We start from the raw sequence: 24,072 nt of genomic DNA, 5'->3' as shown, positions 1-24,072 counted from the left end.
TTACCTAACAATGCTTTCATTTATCGTGAAAAATGGTGAATGCAAATTGCATTCCCTGTTATGGTTTGATCATTAGGAATTTTATAGTTATATAAATGGACACCATGTTACAGATAAATCTTGCAGAGTCCAAGTATTCAGTGTTAAAATCACTTGAGACAAGGGCAACAAAAGCAAAAATAAATGGGACCACATCAAACTGAAAAGCTTCTGCACAGTGAAGGAAACCATCAACAAAATGAAAAGGCAGCCTTTTCATTTGTTGAATAGGTGGGAGAAGATATTTGCAAATCATATATCAGTTAAAAGTTAATATCCAAAATATATAAAGAACTTGTACAACTCAATAACAGGAAAATAAACAATCTAATGGAAAAATGAGCAGAGGATCTGAATAGATTTTTCCAAAGAAGACATATATATATATCACCAACTGGTTCAAGAAAAAAGATGGTCAACATCACTAATCAACAGAGTAGTACAAATCAAACCTACAGTGAGATACAATATACAGTGAGAAGCTAGTACTATATGTCAGTTTTTTAAAAAAGCACTTGATATTCACTGTGTAGCATCTTTGAATGTTACAGCTTGGGAAGATGAGAGTTATCCTTCCCTTTTTTCTCCCACAGTTGGAGGGAAAGGCCACAAGCCATTACAGAGTAGCCCCATGTTACTTGGCTTCTTTAGTAAAGACCCTGTTTCCCAGACTAGTATTGGCATTGGGTTAATTTAACCAAAACCATACAGTGCTCATTTCTTCTCTGTGCTTAAACCCTTCCAATGTCCTTACAATAGAATTCAGGGTCTTTAACATGGCTCACAGCTCTGAGTGCCCTGGCCCTGCTCCCTCTCCAGATTCATCACCACTGCTCTTTCCCTGCTCCTCTGCACCCGCCACAGAAGCTTCCTTTCCCTTCTTCCATTCCAAACTTCATCCTGATGCCCACTCTTCACCTGGCAATGACATCCTTCCCATACTCATGAACTATCTCCTTGGGAAAGATGTTCGCCTTTCTTGATCTTTCAGGCTAAGTAAAGTATATCTGTACTCAAAACTTACCAGTTTTTTTCCTCTGTGGTAGCTCTTACTTTGATGTATTTATTTGTATTTGCCTTATCTGGTCCCTCAACTGGTCTACTGTCTTCATGATCAAATGCACCGATTTTCTGCCATACACCTAGTGCCCAGCACAGAATAGAGGGTCAATAAATACATTTTTTTTAAACGGGTGTTTGGACAGAGAGAAGGGAGTATTAAGTGTAAGATTAAAATATAATTGGAAATAGAAATAATTCCTCAACTTTAAATTACCAAGCAAATATCTGCTGAGACAAATTTGAATCCTGTAAAGGAGCTATGTTTCAGTGGTCCTGGACAAAATACATTTAAGTGAAGCAGATGGTACATATATCTGGCCATTACTAAAGTGTGAGAAGAAGTATAAAAAAAACTTCAAATCTTTTGAGTAGCATGTATATGTTTATTAAGTATTACTCTTATTAGAGATCAAGGTAGTTAATTAAGAGGAATGCGTTTCCACAATGGAGAGGGATTTTGAAAATTAATAGACTGGAGCTGGGAAAAGGAAAATAAGAGTGAAAGCTTAAAACACAAGGAGAGAGGAAATTTCTCCTACCCCAACCCTCCTCCCACGGATCAGCAGCAAGAGTGTTTATTAAACCAAAAATGATCAAATCACTTTTACTGTTTCAGTATGGGCTGAAAAAGACACCTGCATTTCATGAATTGATGAGTAATTGTTTTTAGTTCTGATTCTGAGTGCCCTGTTGATTGCAGTAGTGTGATGTGGTTGAAAAAGCACTAGGTTTAGAGCTACAACACCTGGATTTAAGTCCTGGCATCACTTACCTTATACGTTCGACCTGGGACAAGGCACTTAACCTCACCAAGGGTGACTGGATTTATGAAATGGTGTCCTGGAGGATCCTTGCATGTGTCAAACGAGATCATCACAGGAGAGCTCTTGGAGAATGGTATGCGGTACTAACATAAGCTCTTTGGAGTTGGGTATGTGGTTGTCCTTCAGTATCGCACTTGGCACAGATGAGGGAGCTGCATCCTGTCTGGTCCTCTGTTCCGAGCAGACTTGGTGGGTGATACGCATACCAAGAAATGTACTTTGATGCAGAACGTGGCATCATGCATGTGTGAAACAGCATATTTTGCCTCTTCATCGTTCTTCCTTTTGACGTACATGTGTGGGGGAAGCGGCATCATGGTTGGAAAAGAAAGATCTAAGGCATGAACAAGTTCAGTTTTGAAATAAAGTACCCATTTACCCACCCACTTTAAAATCTATTGTAAAAATTATCAAAACATATCTGAGAATGAGGTAATATAAATACATATTTCCTGATGTATTTTGATAGTAGCTTTTAACATGAATGAAGCTTTTAGCTTCACTTACAGTTTTTACGGTTTTCTTCCGTTGACCAATTAAAAGGCTTATGTGGGACAATTAAGTACATAGATGCTATTGGATTTATCAAGGGACACAGAGTAGGTGGTTTATTTTTTAAAGCAGATTATTTTGCATCTCAAAAATTAGAATTTTATATCTCTGAAATCATGAAGCACGTTAATCAAAAATATTCTAAAATTCTCTTTTACACGTAAGTTAAGAACTTACATGTAATAGATACAATGATGATAATATGCATTTTAAAAATACCTTTAAATTATACCAGAGAGCAAAAATAGGGTGTGTGTTAGGGCATATGTGTGAAGAGAGAGGAGTATGTGTGTGTATGCAGATGTACGTGAAGAAAATACACTGCTAACACCAGTTATTTCTGGGATATGTGATTATGGATGATAGTTTTTAATGATTTTTATTTAGTGGATTTTCTATAATGATCATATACTTTGTTGATCACAAGAAGGTTATGAAAGTAAAATTTTACATGCTGTATAAAACCAACATACTTAAAGAAGAAAAATTTCCCTTTGAAATTAAAGATCTCCTCAGGAACAGCGTCTCCCTGCTTTTAAAGCACGCTTCTGGTGCCCCGGTAGATGTTTCATCCTCCGTAGCATAAGGCATTTAATTAACATCCAATGGTGTATGATTGGGCCCCCTGATGTAGCTTACTTCCACATGAATTATTATAGTGTAACAATACTAACAAGGAAGTGTAGCTGGCGAATTTGCATAATTAGTAAAACTATATGATAATATAAGCTTCTCCTTTTATGTATTTGTAAGCTAGTAAACAAATAGTTTAAAATGTGATTTTGTAAGATGCCTCATCTTTTTAAAATCTAGAAACATGTTTGGAGTAACAACTTTTTAGTAACTAAATTTGGTGTCAGTGACTTAGAGGGCCTAAGAATTTTAAATGTTTGGATTTTCTTTTGATAAATAAATACACACACATTTATTATATCCAGAAGGGAGCTTTTCCTGTGCATGTAACACTCAGCTTTGTAAGCTAGTGAATTGGGTTCTCAACAAGTTTGTGAAGAGGCCCTGTTGACCCCCCTCCAGTGACGAGCTCACTGCACTGTGGAAGGACCATCCTCTAGTTGGGCGGCTCTACTTGTTGAGAAATTTTCCCATGATATTTGCTTCTTTTTAATTTTTGCTCTGGAGAGTACTAGTGAATAAGACTGTGTCGTCTTCTATGAGATAACCCATCACATATTAGAAGACCACCATCTCTCCGATCTAAACTTTCCCAACACCCACTCCCAGTTTGATTTATTCAACAAAACTATCTTGAGTACTGGACTTGATGATTGGGGGCTACCAAGATGACCGTGATAATGTCCTCAAGGAGCTTACAGTGTGATAAGTGGGCAATAAAGTAAGTGCAAGTGAAGAGTCATAAACAAGGGCTATGAAAATACTGAGATCTTGCAAACTAACTTAGTGCTAAGTAAGAGGAGGCTTCTCACAGATGGCTGTGGTTGTGTCAGACTTTGAGTCAAATAGGAATTTATTTCCAAAGAAGCAAAGCGAAGGGCACACAGTGTAGACAGAACATCAGTGGCAAAGAACTAAGTTTCAAGACCTTACCCAGCCTACTGAGAAGAATCTGCATGAGTTGGTCCTAGAGCATCCTGCTCTGCTAGTTGTTTGTAGACCATCATTCGAGGAAAGAATGTTTTAACCATAAAGTTAAAGTTATATGGTACTTCGCATTAGATGCTCCACAGAAAACAAAATGTTGGCCTTGGAGTTAATTTTTGCTTAATTTGGAATTACTTTTTTTTTTTCCCCTGCTGGGCTCCACTTCGTCTTTAATTGTCAGGAAGGAGCTGTTTGTTACCACTTTTGAAGTCCAGCCCTGTTTGAGTTACTACAGTTTGGTGAAGTTGGTGCTTCGGGGTATTACAATGTTGATGACGTATATTTATCTCGCTTTACAGAGCACCAACTGTATGCCTTTCTAGCAGCGTAAATTTCCATGGCAAGGTCAATGTTGGTAATAAGGACATAACTTGCTATCATGTCAATTATGCTTTTTCTATGACAGCAGATACTTGACTGACATAGTTAAAAGTATTCTCTTATTTCCAGTAAGCTAGTTTTAAGAAAACCCCTAGCTATTAAATGTGTAACTCAATAAAGTCAAACTTCCTGATGATTAACTCTCATATTTTCCATTTTGCTTTTAGAAACATCTAAGAGGGTGACTTCTTGACGCCCTCTCTGCTGGAAGCTGATGTGAATGTGCCACCCAAATCCTTAGTTCCCTTTGTGTTCTTTGAGAAAGAGATGATTTGTCTTCCTCTTTCTCTCCCACCCCTGGCACTTCTCTCTATCTTTTACTCTCTCGGTTCCTCCGGGGCCTCTTTACTTTCACTTACTTACTTATTTGTATTTCTACGGCAGTTCAGCATTCTCTCACTCAAGGTTAAGGAGAAAGGGAGAAAAATAAACTGGAGTGTAATGAAAAGGAAGAAAGATCATCTTAAAAACTGGCAACCAAATCATCCACGAGGAACATCTTGTTTTGTTCAGGACAAGTTGAAAACTTGAATAGAAAGCTGTCATTGTCTAATGCTGGGTTTCTGGTGGTTTCCAGGTATCCCAAGTCCTGTCTCATTTAGCAATAAGTATTTTAGTGCCACTTAGAAAATGTATGAATGTATTTTTCTTAAAAGAGGCATCCCTTTCCACTTTGTGTAGGTTTCTCCCCTAGCCCCATACACTTGCATTCAGAGGGTGACAGGATGAGAGATGTCCTTCATTTTCTCCATCAGGACATCGGAATTTATACAATTATGTAATTAATATAATTTAGTATTATTAACATTGAAATAGCTTATATTAAGTTACTCAGTAGTAGCAGTACATAAATCATGGGTAAAATAGTTGAAAAAAATGTAAGGCACATTTAAGGGTTGAGAAAGTTTTAAAGATGTAGAAGCATTTTCAAATGCAGATTTTCTGTGGTAGCTCTAGAGATACAACTTGAGGACCTTCACAATTCTACAGGGAAAAGTCCACTCTAAAGCCATTTTTCCTTTATAAAATATAGCATAGAGGATGCATAATGTATCTGTACTCAACTTTCAGTCTTTTCCTACAAAATTAATACTTAATGTCAGGCTTCCCCTGATTGCCATTGGAACATTCTTTGTGGCACCAACACAAACTAATCCCCTTCATGGGATGTTTTAAAAGTTGTAACGGAAATTTTTCTTTTCCTCTTGTTTAATGTTTTCTTTGAAGTATGAGTACCTTTATTAGTTTCTACTTTGATACTGATTTTGATTATAGTTTTCTTCATATGAAAGTTAACATGCATGATGAATTAATGTACAAATGTTCTAAGGTTCAATCTGGGACAAAACTGATCTTGAAGGTAATATAATTTCACTAGAGATGAATGAATCAATTGAATTAGAGTGGTGTTGAGTTTATTAGTGTTAAATGCATCAAATTATTTAATTTCAGAAGTTTTATTCCTTCATTTTTATACCATGTACAATAGCCAAAATCCACACCTTAAAAAACTCTTCATACATAAATTCATTTTCATATTTTTCACCATGAGCTACTACAAGAAGCATTATACTGTACATGAGAAATTGACACACTGTAAACTGACTATACATCAATAAAATACATATATATACGGAAAAAACAAAAGCAAAAATCTCTTTACAAAAGTATGGTTTTTCAGCATCTAATTTTTTTTTAAATGGAGTCCACATAAAGATGGAGATAATTCACATCCTTTGTAAAGCACACTGTTTCCTAGACTACCATGAAAACTTAATTGTGCAGAATGTGTAAACATGAGATCATGCTTGATAAAATTAATTTTATAAAATTATAAAACTTTGAATGTCACTTTTTGTCAATGTTATGCGTTGAAAAACAACACTTTCCACCTGGCCACTGTGGGACCTAGAGGTAGCTTTCATTTTCTTTTTAGTTAATGTGAATTCTAGAAATGCAGAGATACTGAAAACATCATTTCTTTACTTTCAGAATAATACATTTATTGCCAGAACCTTTGTAAGTATATGATCTCCCACAGGTTGTCGACCTGTATCTTACACTTGCTAGTCTACCTGGAGTGACTAAACCACTTAGTGCTCAGCTGAGGTTGAGCGAGCTCTAGTGGAATCAATCCAGAGTCTTGACCCGTTGTCCTCCCTAATTACCCATTTAAATATATTAAAATTGGTTTTAAAAAAGCAAAGAAAAATAGTTGAATTTGTTTTTCTCTTTTTTTTTTTATAGTTTTTAGGAGATAGTTTCTAACCCAAACTAGAGTTTGAATAATGCAGTGTTGACTACACTATGGGAGCATAATTGTATATTTCATGAGGAAAATGAATATGTTTGTCCCATCTAACCACAATGACAACTACTAGAACTTAATCCTATATTCCCCCCCCCCAACCAAATAGAGGACATTTCTGAGTTGGTCATGCTTTCCCCATGAGCAGAGAACATTGATGAGGACAACTCAGGGTAGCTCGCTCTGCTGCTCTGTTTTCTGAGATTAAAGCCACAGTTTTCTACTACTTTTCATTTCTGCCATGTAGGGGTCCTACCATCTTATGTGATAGGATGACTCTGGTGGGGAGGATTTCAGTGCCTGAAAGCTCCCAAACAGAGCAGAATGGAAAACTCCAGCCCCAGAGCTATCTTTGAGGAGGGATCCCAGAAGAAGATGTCAGTCCACACTGAGAGGAATGATGCTAGTACAGAATTACTGTGAATTAGAAACCATAGAGTATGCAGGTGACAGCAGCCATTGTAAAAGGGTATCTGGCTTTTCACCTTTACTTATTTGTAAAGCTGAAAAATGCCACTACTGTGTCTTGTTGAGCTACACAAGTAGCATTCCAGAAAAAAAAAAAAGGAGCCTTGTTAAGTGTCTGTGCAGGTGATACTGTGCCTGGAGCTTGTTGCTGCTTAAATGGTTTTATTTCTGAAGGTGCAGATCTTTAAACAGAGTCTACGGATTTTTTGTATGGGAACTAGAATATTGACTTTGCTTGATAATGAAGGCAAATGTCCTATGGTTTATCTTTCCCTGTTTCACGTGAAAACCATGTTCTCTCTCCCTCTTTATTTTCATGGGGACTATGAACGTTTCCTCAGTTATACTAAAGAAGTTTGTGCCCTTGAAATAGATCATTGTGTAAAATACAAATTGTCAACATTGTATCACAGTAATAATCACTTGCAATAGAGTTTTTTGGTGTTAGTACAATTTAAGAAATTAAATTGTCATTCTAAGTGAAGTAAGGCAGAAAGAGAAAGAAAAATACCATATATCACTTATATGTGGAATCTGAAAAAAAAAGACAAATGAACTTATTTACAAAACAGAAAACAGACTCGCAGACATAGGGGGCAAAGAGGGTGGGAAGGCATAAATTAGAAGTTAGAGATTCGCAGATACTCTTATATATAAAATAGATAAACAGCAGGTTCATACTGTATAGCACAGGGAACTATATTCAATATCTTGTAATTTGTGAGGAAAAATAATACGAAAACAAATACATGTATATGTTCATGTATGACTGAAGCATTATGCTGTACACCAAAAACTGACACAGCATTGTAAACTAACTGTACTTCAATAAAAATACACATATAAAAATAAAGTAAAAAGAAAGAGAACCTTTAACAGTATAGGAAGTTAGAAAGTATATTTTAGAATTGAGTCTAAATGAGTAACGCAATTCAGGTTGGTAATACTCCAGAAGATTCAGCTGCCTCATGGAAAATTCAATATCTGAGTAATTTCTAGTCAGACTAAAGATTTGAAAAATTAAAACTGTTTTCTATTTATATAGGTTTCTTTTCTCAGGATTGATTTTATAGCAGAATAATGAGTTTGCGTGTGTGTGTACTTAATAGTGGTTATTTTTTGAAGCAGTAGTCTTTTAAGTCCTTCTCTAATCTCTTTAGCATCTAAAATGAGCTAATATACAATTCCCAGGTGGCTACTAAATATTAGATATGTTGACACCAGCAGGGGTGTATGGATGATGGTGGGAGGGAGAAAATGATTCTACATAATTCATATGCTGCAGACTTAAGGTGGCCTTGGATGCTTTCATTCCCTTTAAAGAATAATGTTTTCTCAAACGAGGATTAAATAAGAGCCTCAAAAAAGAAAGAAGTGATATATTGACATTTGATGTGAAGAGTTATTATAAACGATGAGGGATCAGTGTCAGAAAAGAATAAAACGTGTTCCTAAAGAATGGGAGGGGAGAATCTAATAATTACATTTTTAAAAATACACCTGAAAAATTAGAGGGATTTTCCCATTTAAATTTATCGTTGAAAAACTCACTTGAGTGGGGAGAATGTTTTTGTTAGAATAGCTGGTGGGGATTTCTGAGCAAATGTGCTGAAGAAATGACTTTGAAACAGAGGCTTTTTTTTTTTTTTCCTTTAAAACATTTTAAGTCTTTGCTCAAAGCTGACACTTGCTCTGTACGACAGGCCTGCCCTGTGTGCGGCTTTCCTGGTTTCTCCAGAGCTGATTCACTACCAGCTGCTCCCTTCAAGGCCTCAGAATTGTTAAATTTCTTGAAGGGACACCGAGTCATTAGGAAAAGTCCTACGAGAATAAGGGAAAGTAAGTCATTTTCCAAGATTTGGCTGCATTTTCATGGGCTTCAGATCCATGGTAACGTGGCTCTCAACCTGAAGGGGGCATTGGAATCCCCTGGGAGCCTTAGTAACTCCAGTTTCTGGGATCAGTCTGCAGAGTTTCTGATTCAGAGGGTTTGAGCTGGGGTCTGAGAATTTACATTCTAGCAGCTTCCCTGGTCATGCTGTTGCTTCTAGTCTTTGGCAGACACTTTGAGAATCTCTGCACTAGTGGAAGCATGGAGAAAAAAACAAAAACCTTGGTCAAAAGTTTGGTAGTCAGCTTCCCATTGGATGAGTAAGGGAACTACCCTTTATTAATTACTAGATCCTCTGCTAGTTCTGTTTTTTTTTTTTAATTTATTTATTGTAGTAAGTCAGTTTACAATGTTGTCAGTTTCTGGTGTACTGCGTGATGTTTCAGTCATCCATATACATGCATGTATTTGTTTTCATATGTTTTCATTACAGGTAACTACAATATAGTTCCCTGTGCTATACAGTAGAAATGTTTATCTATTTTATATATAGTAGTTAGTATCTGCAAATCTCAAATTTCCAACTTATCCCTTCCCAGCCCCTTTCCTCCTTGGGAACCATAAGTTTGTTTTCTATGTTTGTTTTGTAAATAAGCTCACTTCATTTGTCTTTTTGTTTTAAGATTCCACATACACATGATATCATACGGTATTCTGGTGGGGAGGTTCTAGCTCAGTGGTGGAGTGCCTTGCTTAGCATGCATGAGGTCCTGGATCCAATTCCTAGTACCTTTGCTAAAAAAAATTAGTAAGTAAACCCTAACTATCTACCCCACTAAAAAATAAAAAAGTCTATAAAGAAAAGAAAAAAGAAAGCCTTGCTAGTTCTTGACATTCCATCACCCATCCAACCTTGTGAGGGATTTTCCCATTAAAATTTTTCTTCTAAAGAATCCCTGGAGTTTAAAAAATCAGGAGACTGATTTCTGTTAGAATAACTGTTTAGGATTCTGAGCAAATATGCTGAAAAAAATGATTTTGAAACATTGTATCTATTTTTAAACTTTAAAACATTTAAAATCTTTGTTTAAGCCTGACTCCTAATAGAGAAGATTGCTCTGTGTTTATCTGTATTACCAGATCACCTGTACTGAACTTGGTTTCCTTAATTAACCTAGCCAAAGTTTGAAGCCAGGGACACAACTGCATCTGAATGTCAGCCTTTGGGTCTGCAGTCTCACCTCTTTGCATCAAAACATACTTTGGTGCTTGTTGCCAGACAATCTCTATTTCCTTTTTTTGTTTGTTTTGTTTTGTGCACATGTTGTTCAAAAGCTTTCAACATTGTGTTTATTTTTATACCAATGATTTCTGAAGTTATATTCTGACCTGATAGCTCTCACTGGCAGGCAACACCAATTATTTAATAGCAATTGTGTGTATAAGTAATGGAAAGGTACAAATGTGAGAAAGGAGCTGAAACTCTCAAATGGTTTTAGCAAGTTAGTGGAGAGGATATAGAATTGTCTCTTCAGTGAGAGATGACTCACTGGCCATGAACTGTGCTAAGGACAATACAGACGTTATCTCACCTAATCTCAAATGAGCCTGTCCCCCCAAAAATTGTTACTTTTGGAATGTTGACACTCATTGCATTTGTTTTTTATTGAAACTGATGTCAAGGAGCTGTATGATATTTCTGTGCAAATGTCACTTAAATCATTCTCAAGTTACTCATCTATCCATATTTAAGACAGTGAATAATTTCAGTACCACCACAAGTTAAAAAGTCACAGGTAGGAAAACAACAATATGAGACCCATTGTGAGCTGTGATGATAGCATTGAAAGTTGTTTAATTGGAAATACTAGCTTAAAAATGATAATTTGTTTAATATTTTAATTTGTATAAAGAGTTTACATGGAAATTCAGCTTTCTGAAATATGTTCTCACTGAGATGTCACATATGTTATTAAAAAAATATTAAAATCAAGTCAAACTTCTGGCAGTATCTTGTGAGCATCTTGGTGGTGGGAGGATACATGTTATGTATTTTTAATATCAGACGTGTAGCCCTGCGTGGTCTCATGTGTGTGCTTGGGGTCGGTACTGAAAATGGTGAAGTATTGCTTCTGCTGAGTTATAAATTTCTTTTTAGTGCAGATCAACCTGTTAATTTTTTGTGTGAGAAAAACAATTTTATAATAGCTTCAAATAAGAACTTGAACAAGTATGTTGACATGCCGTTTTATTTCAGACTATTATAACCTACATTATTGATTTACTCCTTATAGGTATATTTTTAAGTATGACAAGGCTATGTTTTTATATGTGATGTTATTATTTGACCTCTGACCCCAGCATCTCTTACCCAGCCTTCTCCCCACAATGGGCTACATTTCTATGCCAAATGATTAAGGTGTGAGAAAAGGTGTAAGATTTTCGAGATATCATTTCTCTCAGAGAACACATCTTAAAATAGGAAAATGCATCGTGCATGTTAAAGATTACCTATAGCTAAATTAGAGTTGAAAATAGAAGCATGTGTTGAATTGAAAGTCAATTTGGGAGAATGTAGTAGAGCATAGCCTGACAGATGTTAATGTTACCCTCAAAGGGAATAAACCAGAAGCCGTGAAAGTCTGCGTAACTACCACTCGTTATGTTCTGTGATGTTCCTACCAAGGTAAAAGGAAGCATGAAGATGAAAATAACTAGTTTATGTAAAGCTGTATATTCTAATTCAAGATTTAACTTTCTGTCTTGAACAATTTTTTTCACGTAAAAAGTCTTAACTTTAAATGGGTATAACTTGTTACTTGCACAATACGAAATTTTTCATAATAAGGTTTATTGTAGAAATCATAAAATACAGATAGGAACTTTATTTTAATATTGTCTAGATTTCGCTCACAGATGCAAAATTACATTTGTAGGTATGTAAGGGATAGCAATAGAATGTATTTTAAACTCTTGATGGTCCTTGTTTATGTTTTATAAGAGGGAAAATGGGTTCTAAAGGTTGCACACATGCATCAAATCTGATTTACTCTTTTGTTGAATAAAAGAGTATGGCTGATTTCTTTCAATTCTGAGAACCTGGCATAGACACCCTTGCCTTTATATAGATTAGGAGTGAATAGATTCTGATTTCAGCTGATTTTATTTCACATAAAACTGTAACCTTCACAAGTAAATATCAACTTGAAACTCATTAGAGAGGTTTTATGATTTTAAAACTTTTTTTCTTCATTTGTATAGATAGTAATTGATCTGAAAAGTATCTTTCAGATTTTATTCTTCTCACCTGTGGAAAGGTTTGCCCTATAAGCCTATATATGAAAGTGGGAAACATATGTGATGAGCCACCACACATAATTAAAAGACAAGAGACAGATAGTAAAGAGTATCTGCAATCTATTTAACAATGGATTAATGTCTAGAATATGAAAGACGTCTCTATGAATCAAAATAGAAAAGAATGAAAAAATAGTAAAGAAATATGAAAGTTTTGAACAATAAGTTTATAATAGAAAAGAAAGACAGATGGAAAAATGCTCAATTTCACTGTTCCGGAATTGAAAATTAATGCAAAGTACTTTCTCAAGATTGGCAAAATTGATAAGGATTGATGATATCATAGGAAATATGTTTTAATTACGAATCAGTATGTACACACAGCGAGACTTGAAACGAAAGTTTCACAAACGGTACTTACATTTACTATAAGTCAAGTACACTTGTATTTTTTTTAGTCCATTCTGCTTTCTCTTAAAAAATCGTAACCCAGTAAGTTGATTTTATCTCAGCGCTTCATAGTATTTAATTGTAGGAATACATCCAAATATTCCTTCATCTGTTTTACTGTTTACAGACATTTGGGTGGTTTTCTGCAGTCATTCTCATGAGCGATGTGACCGTGAAGACCGTTCACATCTCCAGGTTCTCACTTGCTAAGTTCTTTCTGGTAGTGGAATTGCACGGTCTTTGGGTGTGCGCTTGTTTGGCTTTCACTGATATCCGTACACTCTTCTCCAGAGTGTTTGGTTCCCGTGTGCGCTCCCACCAGTGTAAAAAGCCTGCCATCGCTCTATTCCCTTGTAATAACATTGGTCTGACTTTTTAATTGTTGCCAGTCTGGTGGGTATGAAATCATATCTTGTAATAGCTTCATTTTTATATTCTTCTAATTTTCAGTGACATTAGATATTTTCATACATTGAGTCATTTCTGTTTCCTCTGTGAGATGTATTTATGACTTGTGTACATTTTTCCTTTGTATGGAAGGATTTTCTATATTTATAAACATTTTTTTCTTATGTCCTGGGGATTAATTCTTTGTCAGTGTTGTAATTGTCATTAACTTTTTGAGGCTTCTCACTTCACATTTCTCTTTTGATAAAGAAAATTTCTTAATTTTAATATAGCTGACTTTGTCATTTTTTCTTCATGAAATTTTTTTTATTTTGTTTAAGTAATCCTTTCTTATCTCAATGTCTTACAGATAGTAAATAAAATCTTTACCTATAATTGATTGAATATTATGTAGAGGTCTAATTTAATCCTTTTTCCATTTGGATAACTAGTTAACCTATGACCATTTGATGAAAATCCACCCTTTCCCCAGTAATCAAACGTGCCTTAAATGGTATGGATCTGTTTCTGGGCTCTCTGTTTAGGTGAGTGGCCAACTTGTCTGTAGCTTTTAAAATTCCCATTTTAGCTATTCATTCAACACGTAATTATTGAGTGCCTACAGGCACTTTACTAGATATTTGAAATAACTATTTCCTAGACATATGAAATAACTCAGTGAACAAAATAAAGATTCTTGCCTAGGGGAGCATAGATTCTAACACAGAGAGACAGACACATAAATACTAAGTATTAAATAAATAAGCTATATAGTATGTTAAAAGTTGATAAATCCTACTCTTGCCTCTGAGAATGAAAGGAAAACTAAAGCAAAGGATTGAGATGGACAAGGCTGGGTGAAGAGCTGCAGTGTTTTACAGGGGAGACTGCTGGTTCAGCAGGCCCTCTCATCTTGGTTTTCTTCCCGGGTGTGTTTATTGTCCACTGTATGGTTCCCCATAAAGAATTTAGAGTTTACTTGCCTAGAATCATGAAAAAACTAGATACTTTGACTGCATAATTAATAAAATTATAAATAGTAAGTACACTTTCTTTTGGTTCTTTTATTTCACTTTTGGAAAATAGTTCTTGTAGGTATAGGGCTATAAATTGACAATTTCAGCACATTGAAAAACACCATTCCACCATTTGTTTTGTTTTTGTCGTTGCTGCTAAGATATCACTGTTAGTGTCCTTACAGTGTCTTTGTAGTTGATCAGTTTTGCTCTCATGATTTTTAAATTCTCTTTGCTTTATTAAGTTTCACAGTTATGCATATAAATGTGAGTTTTGTTTTTAAAATTATCCTGTTTGGGATTTTTTTTGGATAAAAGTTTGGTACTCTTAGTAATTTAAATCAATTATTTATCAGTAATTTAAATCAATTATTTCTTTGCAACTATCTTTCTGAAACTTGTATTAGATACACGTTAGACCATCTACCTCCTCTTCACGATGCTTTAATCACCTACTTTTATATTTTGCATCTTTTAGTGTCTGTGGGCTGCATCTGGATTGTTTAATTCTTATTTATATCTTATTTCCATTTCATGAATTTCTCTTTTCTTCAGTAATATCTAATATGCTATTTTACATATTCATCCTATTTTTATTTCAGTTATTATATTTTTCCTTTGTCCTACCACCTTTATCATTTTTGATTTCTTTTTCTTTTTAAAGCTTTCTTTTTATTTCTTTAACACATGAAACACAGATATTTTACATTCTCAGTTTTAACATTCTAATATGCAGTATCTTTGAAGACTTGATTTTGTTGTTTCTTGCAGTCTGAATCTCATTCATAGTGCCTTGTGAGGTTTTTTTTTTTTTCTCCTTTTTTTCTAAGCTACAATTCTTTAGAATTCTGTGGGACTTACTTGAGAATGTTTGTGTGTCTTTTTTTCCCTGCTAGCCATTTGGGAACATTACGACCCAGAATCACTTTAAATTAAATTCTTAGCTTCTAGTGACTGGAGTTCAGGATGGGTGTATTCATATGTGATCCCCCACTCCCTTTCACCTGCTGCCAGTGTCAAAATAGTCATGTTTACTTCCTGATCTCCTCCACGTGGTGAATTTATTTTTCAACAGTGTTGCAATGACTGTATAGAGTTTTTATGTCTTACCTTTTTGTGAATATCTGCAATGACTGTCTACTATTGTCTCTTTCCCTTCAATGTTTCCTGGGCGTTGCTTCCTTCTATACCCTTTACAAATGAGTCGGGTCCATGTTACTAAGTTTTGTCACATACTCTCAAAATAAAATCAGGCTTCAGTGTTTACTAATTTCTTGGATCCCTCTTTCGTTTGATTATAGCCTATGTGGATTTCTTATTGTCCTTCATTTATAACTTTCATTTTTTAATTGAAAAATGTTATCTGCCTTTGTTTTATCTCTCATTTAGAGTTTCTTTCATCTTACTAGAGGTTGAAGTTTCAAGCTCATTATTAACAATTTTTAAAATCCACTTTTAAGATTCTTTGTAAAGCACTTGTTAAGATTCTTTAAGGTTGTTCTCTCATTTATCTCAAGATTGTATCACCGTAGTTCTTTGATGTAGAGGTTGCTTGGGTATTTAAATTGACTCCATGAAAATTTTTGCAACCATAATTTCAGGAAGGAAAAAAATGTCACAAATGAAAAGAAGTGGCTATTGGAAAAAGATGTCCACTGAGGTTTAAGAGTCAAATTCGTGGTCTATTAACCTTGACAGAATAATTAGAATGCTGTCATTTTTCAAGCAGATAGAAAAATTAATGCTCTGTAGGACTTACAGGACATTCAGAATCTCCTGAGAGTTATGACTATTTCTAGTTCATAAATTACTGTATGTATATTCTTTAAAAATAGAAACTCTTTTGGTGAATATATTTGTAATTAAGTCTTCTAAACTCAGCTTGTCTGCTTTGTGTTTCAGCACTGACTCAGCTGAATACTGACCTTCTCTCGACCTTTTGAATGAGTGTAGTTTGAGGTGCTGAATTCTAACTAATATGAAGAGCAAGTTGGCATTTAGGGAAGGGTGAAGCACTGACATCTCTGTAATCTCACTTGTGAACCTTTTTATGAAATTTAAATGTTAGTACAATGGTATCACAGAACCTTCATTTAAAGAATCTTTAAAAGACTACATTTCTCCACATTAGGGCTGATGAGTGACACCTTACTTAGCATTTATGAGAATGGAGAAAACTTCAAAAGAAAAAGTCTTTCAAAATACTTTTTCCTATCCCTGATGAAATATATTTAGTTATGAGTAGGACCTATATTTAAATTAGCTTTAATTTTTTTGATCAACATATGTAATCCTCAAAAATTAGAGTTAAAGTATATTTTATAGAAAGATAAATTTTCATTTCATGTTTCTGAGAGTAGTGGTGGTTTCTGCTAATGGGGAGATTGAGAATTAGGGCATAGAGAAGAAAATAAATTTGTATTTTTCTAATAACTGAATAGTTAACGTATAATATTATGTATGCACATACGTCTATTCATATGCCCACACATTCGTACTCTTTTTGAGCTGGTACACATTGGTCCAGGTCTCAATTGGTAGTCAGTCATACTGAACAGGATGGTTTGCTTTGTCAAAAGTCCAGTACTTGGTGGGTACAGATTTGCTGCTTGAAGCTCAGTTTATATCTTGTTGCTTTGTTTCATTTTATTGAAAACACTATTTGATGTGAGATTTGGTAATGTGGTGTTCTTGTTTTGATACTTTTTCTCTTCTGAAGGAAGACTATCTCATTATTCTTTCTTCCAGTAGAAAAGAAGTAATTGAAGCTTCTGTGTCTCTTTGATATTTTGCAGAAAGTTAACCTTTCTGGGACAGCTGAGATTTATTGTTTACTGTGACTGGACTCATAAGCTTTTGTGACGTGAACCTGGCTAAACTACCGTAATCAGCCCAAGTATGCACACGCATATATGAGTAATGGAGTGAATGTAATGAAAACGTGTTAAAAGCTGAGGCAGTTGCTGCGTTTGGTGATTCTGGCTTAGCAGGAAGTTGCTGATGTGTGTGTCATGAGCTCATTCATTGTATTATCTGAATTTCAGTAGGCAATGCTGGGAGGTTTTCCCAGTCCCTGACTCCTATTTTGGTGCATTATGCTTTATCTTCATCATGTAAGCAACCGCTGACCGAATGCTGAGATACATGACTCCACCTGTGAGTTTGCATACCTTGAGCGAGGATGGGGGGCTGGGCTTAATGTATCTGTTTTGGTTTTGCGTGAGGTCTCACAGTGCTCCACAAATGGTCTCTGCCGCCTTTGTATGGACAGCTTGATGATTATGACTGTCTGGCAAACTGCACTGAGTGCTTGCTGTTGAAAGAATCGTATTGTTACCATCTGGTGAAGTAAGACAGAGGGCTGCCGAAGTATGGTTGGTCTCCTCACTTCTGCACTAAAGAGTTGAATTAGGCTTGTGTTTGGTTACCAAACTGTGCCTGTGGTTCTGCTAATTCCCCTTAGAGCTGAGAAACTGCTTCTGAAGGTCAGAGGAACTTGAGTAACATGAAGTTCCCAAATGCATGTCACTTGTCTAAATCAGAAAATGAAGTATAGTGACTTACCCTCGTTCAAACCAGTGGATTCCGTATTTCCCATTTATTCATCTTGGTGAGGCACATACTTTCCTGCTTTACTTCCTCAGTCACCTATAAAGATTAGCTGAACAAGACCAGGAAACATTTCAAGTCTGCCTGCCCATGCGGTTTTGCTGTTTGTAAGTTCTGGAAGAGTGTGGTAAGAAGTGGCTCTTGTCCTCCATCCCCTCCATACCAATCCAAGTGACTTTCATCAAGACTTGGGAAATAATAGAATATGGGGAGACTATCAGAACAATATAAGACTAAGTACAATAGAACTGAACTTCTCGACAGCATGAGTGGTAAGTAAGCATGGTACTAAGCTGTAAAACATGTTTTACAGATTTTGGTTCTAAAATTACCTTTAAAATGAGATTCCTTGATAGTTATTTTCTCTATCAAACTGTATCTGACTTTAGCATTATGTATTTTATACCGATTAAATATGTAATCCTAGCTCTATATACTTATTATTAGATGGACACACTGCAAAAAAATGCCCATTATCAACTGGCCAGCATAATGATCTCAACAAAATTACATGGACCAAGTGTTTGAATTAACTTTTTTTAATAGGGAGTTTTGATTGATGAAACAGTTTGAGTATGAAATTATTACGACTCGCACAGTGTGATATAAGGAGAGGTACTAGTGTTTTACAAGTGGCTACCCTTTAATATGTTCAGAAGATTTGGGGGGGGGCTTCTTGCATCAAGTCTTGCTTGTCAAAAACTTCTTCAAGAGTTTGTTAGGTGATTGCCCTGCTTTTAGATTCCAGTGGAGTGCAGTGCTTTTTAATTTCCATAATTATAATTATGCAAAATATTACATATACATATGTGTATAGGTGTGGTTCTAGTTAAGACTTGTTATAACTTCTTATAATACATAAATATAAATATAATAAAGCATATAGTTCCATGTTGCTTTTTGTCCAATCTTTAAATATCCATATTGAAAAAAGAATAGGCATACTTCTTCCAAGAAACAAATTGGAATTAAGTGATGGACATGAAGCAAACATCTTATCAGAGTTGAAATTTAAATACTGAAAAAAATTCCGCATACAATTAGCTTCTCTAAGAAGTGGATTTCCAGGGATTAGTTAACTTCCCAAGAGGTTAATGCTCTGCATCTCTGGTTGCAGTTGTAATGTGCCTGAGACATGCAATAATTCTGCAGAAATGCAGTGCTCTAAATGTCTTGTTTCTTAATTATAAAAGTTGTTGCAATTATTCCATTTTATGTGCAATTTATTTAGTTTTAGAAGCTTAGTTAACTCAGCTAAAATTTCTTTAAGATAGAATGAAGACTCTTGAATATGGATCTGTCACTAATAATAATAAAGAGGAACCCTCTACAATATGATTTGATGTCTTAGTATTAGAAGTTAACATGCTGAAGTTCTTTCAGTTCCTAAGTCATTAAATTGTACTTATTGATTGTTCATCTTCATTTTTACCGAATATTAGTGTCATAGAGTTCTTTGGATTATTTGATTATCAAAATACACAAGAATTTGCCAGAGTTTCCTACTCTCTGCTCTTGGGCATTATTTTTGGTGCCCTATTTTCTTGATAACCACTTACTTTTTTTTTTTTTTTTTTACTATTATCCACATGGGGATCTATCACTCATCAAATGTCATTAAGTATTCCTATGTACCAGATCTGATTTGAACAGCATATGATGCGTAACAGCATATGGTGCAAGTCTACTAGAGGGACAGTTGGTTAAGTTGTTGATTATGGTACTATGTGAAAAGCTCCATAATAGCTCAATAGAAAAGGGATTTGTGCATCACATAAAAGGACATCTCAATCAGCTTGAGGAGTGAGAGAGGTCTGGGTAAATGTCACATGTGGGCTGAGTTGAGACTAAGAGTTTAGTGCTTACTAGGTGAAACCTGGACGTGTGAAAGAGCTAGGGCAGAATGGTAGGCAGGGTCAGGGCATTTCGGGTCAGGGGTTCAGCAAACTACAGTCTTCATTTGGTCTTCATTCAGTACTGTGCTTGAGTTACACAGAATAAATCAGGGTTAAGGAACCTGGAAATGAGAGTCAGTGTTGGAACTTCTCATACACACGAGCTCGGCAAGCCAAAGGGACATGGTGACAACCGTACCAAATAATGAAATGACTGATGAATGAACTTTGGAGAGAAAAAGAAAAATAGCTGGAGAAAATGTTTTCACAAATATTAACTGAGCACTTTTTATGTACTAAGCACGGGGCCTAAAACTGAGGAAACAGTAATGAACACAGTACAATCTTTGCCCACATGGGCCTTAGTCTAGCAAGAGGAATGTATTTTAGTAAATCATTGCATAAATAAATATGTAATTACAAGTTATGAATCTGCTAGTTAGAGTAAAGGATTTAAGAATGAGAACGGAGGAGTCATTTAAATGTAGCAAAGGTCAAACAAGCATTTTTTTTTTTACTCCATAATATGTTTCTTTATTTTTCTTTCCTTTTCTCATTTTTTGAAGTGTAGTCGATATACAATGTTTCAGGTGTACAGCAAAGTGATTCAGTTTTACATATACATACATATCTGTATATATACTTCCAGTTTCTTTCCCATTACGGCTCATTATAAGAAATTGAATATAGCTCCCTGTGCTCTACCGTAGGTCCTTGTTGTTTATCTGTCATATACATAGTAATGTGTATCTGTTTTGAGGAAGGGATATCACGCTGTGCCCTAGGAAAAGGTGGGAGATACCAACGGATGAGCAAGGGTAGAGCATTCTAGGTAGAGAGTGAGGAGCATGTGTCAAGATCTACGTGGAACAGAGCTTCGAAGGAACCGAAAGAAACTCTGAGAATGAAGTAAAGCAGACAAGGGAACCAGTGATGTAAGATGAGGCTGGGGGGTGGGGTGGGGAGGAAGGTAGAAAAGAACCCAAAGGGATCAAAGTGAAGACGAAGAGTAAATTAGAACCAAGACTGGAGGAGCCAACTCTTTCAGGTCTGCAAGGAAGTGATGCTGTTCAGTCAGAGCTCAGGGGGATTGTTCTGCCTTTATTACAGTTTTACAGAGGAGTTTCTTTAATGCACTAAGGAAGATGGATAGGTGAAATGATGAGAGTAATCTGTGCTAAGATTGCAGGTTAGAAGAAGGATGTATCCAGGATTTTTCTGAGAAAATGAAACGAACCCAGTTTGGAATAAAGAGGTGGTAAGGTTAGCAAGGAAGTCTGAAAAACCTGCTGAATGAAACAGGAAATAAGGATTTTCAGGAGAAGTGTCTGGGGGACTCTAATGATGGTATCATTGTTTTCTACTAAGAATACATGGAGAGTACACTTGAGTGAATATTCCATAGTGAAAACATAATGCTGGGCACATAGCAAACATGCAGTGGTTTTCAGAATGGTTGATGTCCTTGGGACACAGCGCTAAATGTCTGCTGAACAGAGGGTATTCTATCATTCTGTTTAAAAAGGTGAATATTAGAAAAAGAAATATTGTATCTTTATCATAAAGAGAAGTGGACTATATTTATTGAAGTATAGTCAGTTTACAATGTTGTGTCACATTCTGGTGTGCAGCATAATGCTTCAGTCATACGTGAACATAACACATATTCGTTTTCATGTTCTTTTTCACCATAAGTTACTACAAGATGTCAAATATAGTTCCTTGTGCTATATAGCATGAACTTGTTTTTTATTCTAAATATATTGGTTAGTATCTGCAAATCTCTTACTCCCAGTTTATCCCTTCTCACCCACTTACCCCCCAAGACAAGTAGGCTTCTAAGGTTTTAGGTCAGACAAATGCACATACAAGTGCATGATGTCTGTGATGATGTAATTAGATGATATTCTTTGAACAGTTTCTCCTTCTCCATCCTCCTTTAAAATTTTTAAAGAATTCCCCATTCGTCAGTTTTTGCTGAAGAGTCAGTGAAACTCAAATTATTACCTGTCTTTGTATCACCATCCCAATGCTGCCTGTTAATCCCCTGGGAACTTCTGACATCTTTTCTCAGTTTTCTTCAGTTAATATTATCGATAAGCTTTATGAAGTTACAGCTGTCTTTATTAGCTCGTGATTTTGCATCATGCATTTTAGGAGAGGGTTTCTTCATGAGAAAATAACTTTTACTTCTGAGAAAGAAGACTGTTTATATTAGTCTCTCACACACATGGTGCCTTTGTGGGTGGTTCTGTTAGGAAAAGAGGTCACCCCAAGAGAGAAACAGTGAGACAAACTTGTCTCCCAAACAGATTCTTAGACACCTGGAGACATGAGGGCCAGATTTGAACATGCTATTTTGAATATGTCTTTCAACTTAACCCCCAGTGGAATTCATCTATATTCAGAGCTGCCATCTTTATGTTAACTTCTAAATAGATCTAATAGTATATTAATAACTTTAAACTTCTGGACACTATTTAATCAATTTATCAAATAATTTGTTAAGACCACCATATTAACCTCTCAGTTTTCATCATGTGGTAAAAATTCCTTTCAATTTCAAGTACCAGAGAGGATCACCTTGACTGAAGATACATTTATTTTGATCACAGTTCGAATTTTGTAAACAATTCTGTGTTTCAGAACACTTGTGGCTTTTAACCTTCACAAAACCAAGTTGTCATCCTCCTGTTTCTAATATTCTACATGGTTTTGCCTAAATTGCTGAGGAATATTAGAAGTGTTTAAGGACTTTTTCCATTCCCAAGTTTCAGTGAAATTGGAATGTAAAATATTAAATGTGCAAGTGAATTCTGTTACAGGATTTTTGTTAAAAATTAAGTACTTTAAGGCAAAAGGTATTTGTGAAATTTAAGAGCAAAATATAACAGCTAATTGCTTACTTTTTCCCTTTTTCTTGAAGTGGTCAAAATATGAATAATGATAACTATTGTGAAAATGTGCTTAGCAATATTCATAAGTAAACTATGAATAATAGACTATTCCACTGTCAATAGAAATTTTGGAAATCAAAACTAGAAACTTCTTATTACACACATTTAGTATAGAAAATATGGAATACTTTAAGAAATTGATTAGAAAGCCATATGCCCTAATTTAATGGTTTGTGGTTTACAATGCTAAAAGATTTTTTTTTTTTACTGTGAAGGTTAATACAATAAGAGCACCCTACACATTTATAAACATCAGATATGCCTACAGAGAACATTAGCATCTGTTTGTAAAAATTGGAAAAACTCAGATGTTGTGGCTTTAAATATGTATAGTTTGTGACATTTGGGTAGAATGGTATCTTTTCTTATAAGTGAACTGGATTCCTGACATTCACTTAAATGCTAATTTAATTTTGGCCCTTGGAATAACAAAGGCTTCCAAATTTCATGACAGTTGAGTTATCCTGGGATTCTGATGAGTGATTAGGAACAAAAGGGGCCTCCCTCTGAAGCCTGGACAGTGATGGAGACATTAGATAAATTCCCGGCAGTAACAAGTCTAGAAAGAAAATGTCTTGAGCGTAATCCACAGCAAAGCCTGAAACCCTCTTGCTTTAAGGAATTTCCTGGTGGCCTTAGGGAGGATATTAATGGAACTCTTTAGGCTTAACCTCGTTAAGAGACTGTTATGCAGCCCTTGTTGTTTCTAAAGTCAGGAATTTTAAGTAGATTAGAATGAAGAACAGTGCCGTGCCGCATAAAGTTAACATTATACTGTTAATAACATTCAACTGAATTATTAATTTCTACCAGAAGTTGCTTTTAAAATAATCAGGATAAACTGTCAGAATAAGGATTGTTTTCCCCTCTTTGCTTCTTTATCCGAAGAATAATTCTTTATAGTTAAGAATACCTTATAAAAGCAAAAAGGGAACAGAACAATAAAAATTTGTTACATTAATGACTGATTCTGTGTTGTATTATAGCTGTCTAATTCTTAATTCCAACAGGGAAGCAAAAAATAATCGAAGAAAATTGTTTCGATTCAAATCATTGAGATTTCTGTCCCCATGAGAACCAGTGGGTCAGAGGACAGTGTTGGGATGTCTACCAAGAGTGGTTAAAAGGGAAGGGTGCTAGTTTGCTCCCTCTTTCTCTTCTGGAGAAAGAGCCATTTGAAAAACATACATACAGGCAACATGGCCTGGACTGGGAAGCAGAGAGGCTGGCAGATGGTACTGCAAGATGGAGAAACTGCTGGCAGATGGCTTGGACTATTTGAGCAACAAAGACACTTTTGGCTACCAACGTGAAGAGCTGGAAAGAAAGAAGAAGACAACTCCAGTGTTGCCAGCTTGTGTACAGAAAACGTTTTG

General features: G+C 35.4%; 1 protein-coding gene across 7 annotated transcripts in view; it reads left to right on the top strand.

The window, feature by feature from the left end:
* Positions 1 to 24,072, top strand: part of PARD3B (par-3 family cell polarity regulator beta) — a 948,983-nt gene that overhangs the window by 237,172 nt on the left and 687,739 nt on the right. Inside the window, exon 1 of one of the 7 annotated variants that reach the window (XM_072961411.1) lies at positions 17,353 to 17,391. The exons of the other annotated variants lie outside the window; for them this stretch is intronic. Coding sequence (XP_072817512.1) covers positions 17,368 to 17,391 — 24 coding nt within the window. The 5' untranslated portion in view covers positions 17,353 to 17,367. Of the gene's footprint in view, positions 1 to 17,352; positions 17,392 to 24,072 lie in introns of those variants that run through there. 7 annotated transcript variants of the gene reach the window in all.

Source organism: Vicugna pacos, chromosome 5, assembly GCF_048564905.1.
Source record: "Vicugna pacos chromosome 5, VicPac4, whole genome shotgun sequence".
NCBI lineage: Eukaryota > Metazoa > Chordata > Mammalia > Artiodactyla > Camelidae > Vicugna > Vicugna pacos.
The sequence above is the reverse complement of the archived record's forward strand: the minus strand, read 5'-3'. Positions and strand labels throughout refer to the sequence as shown.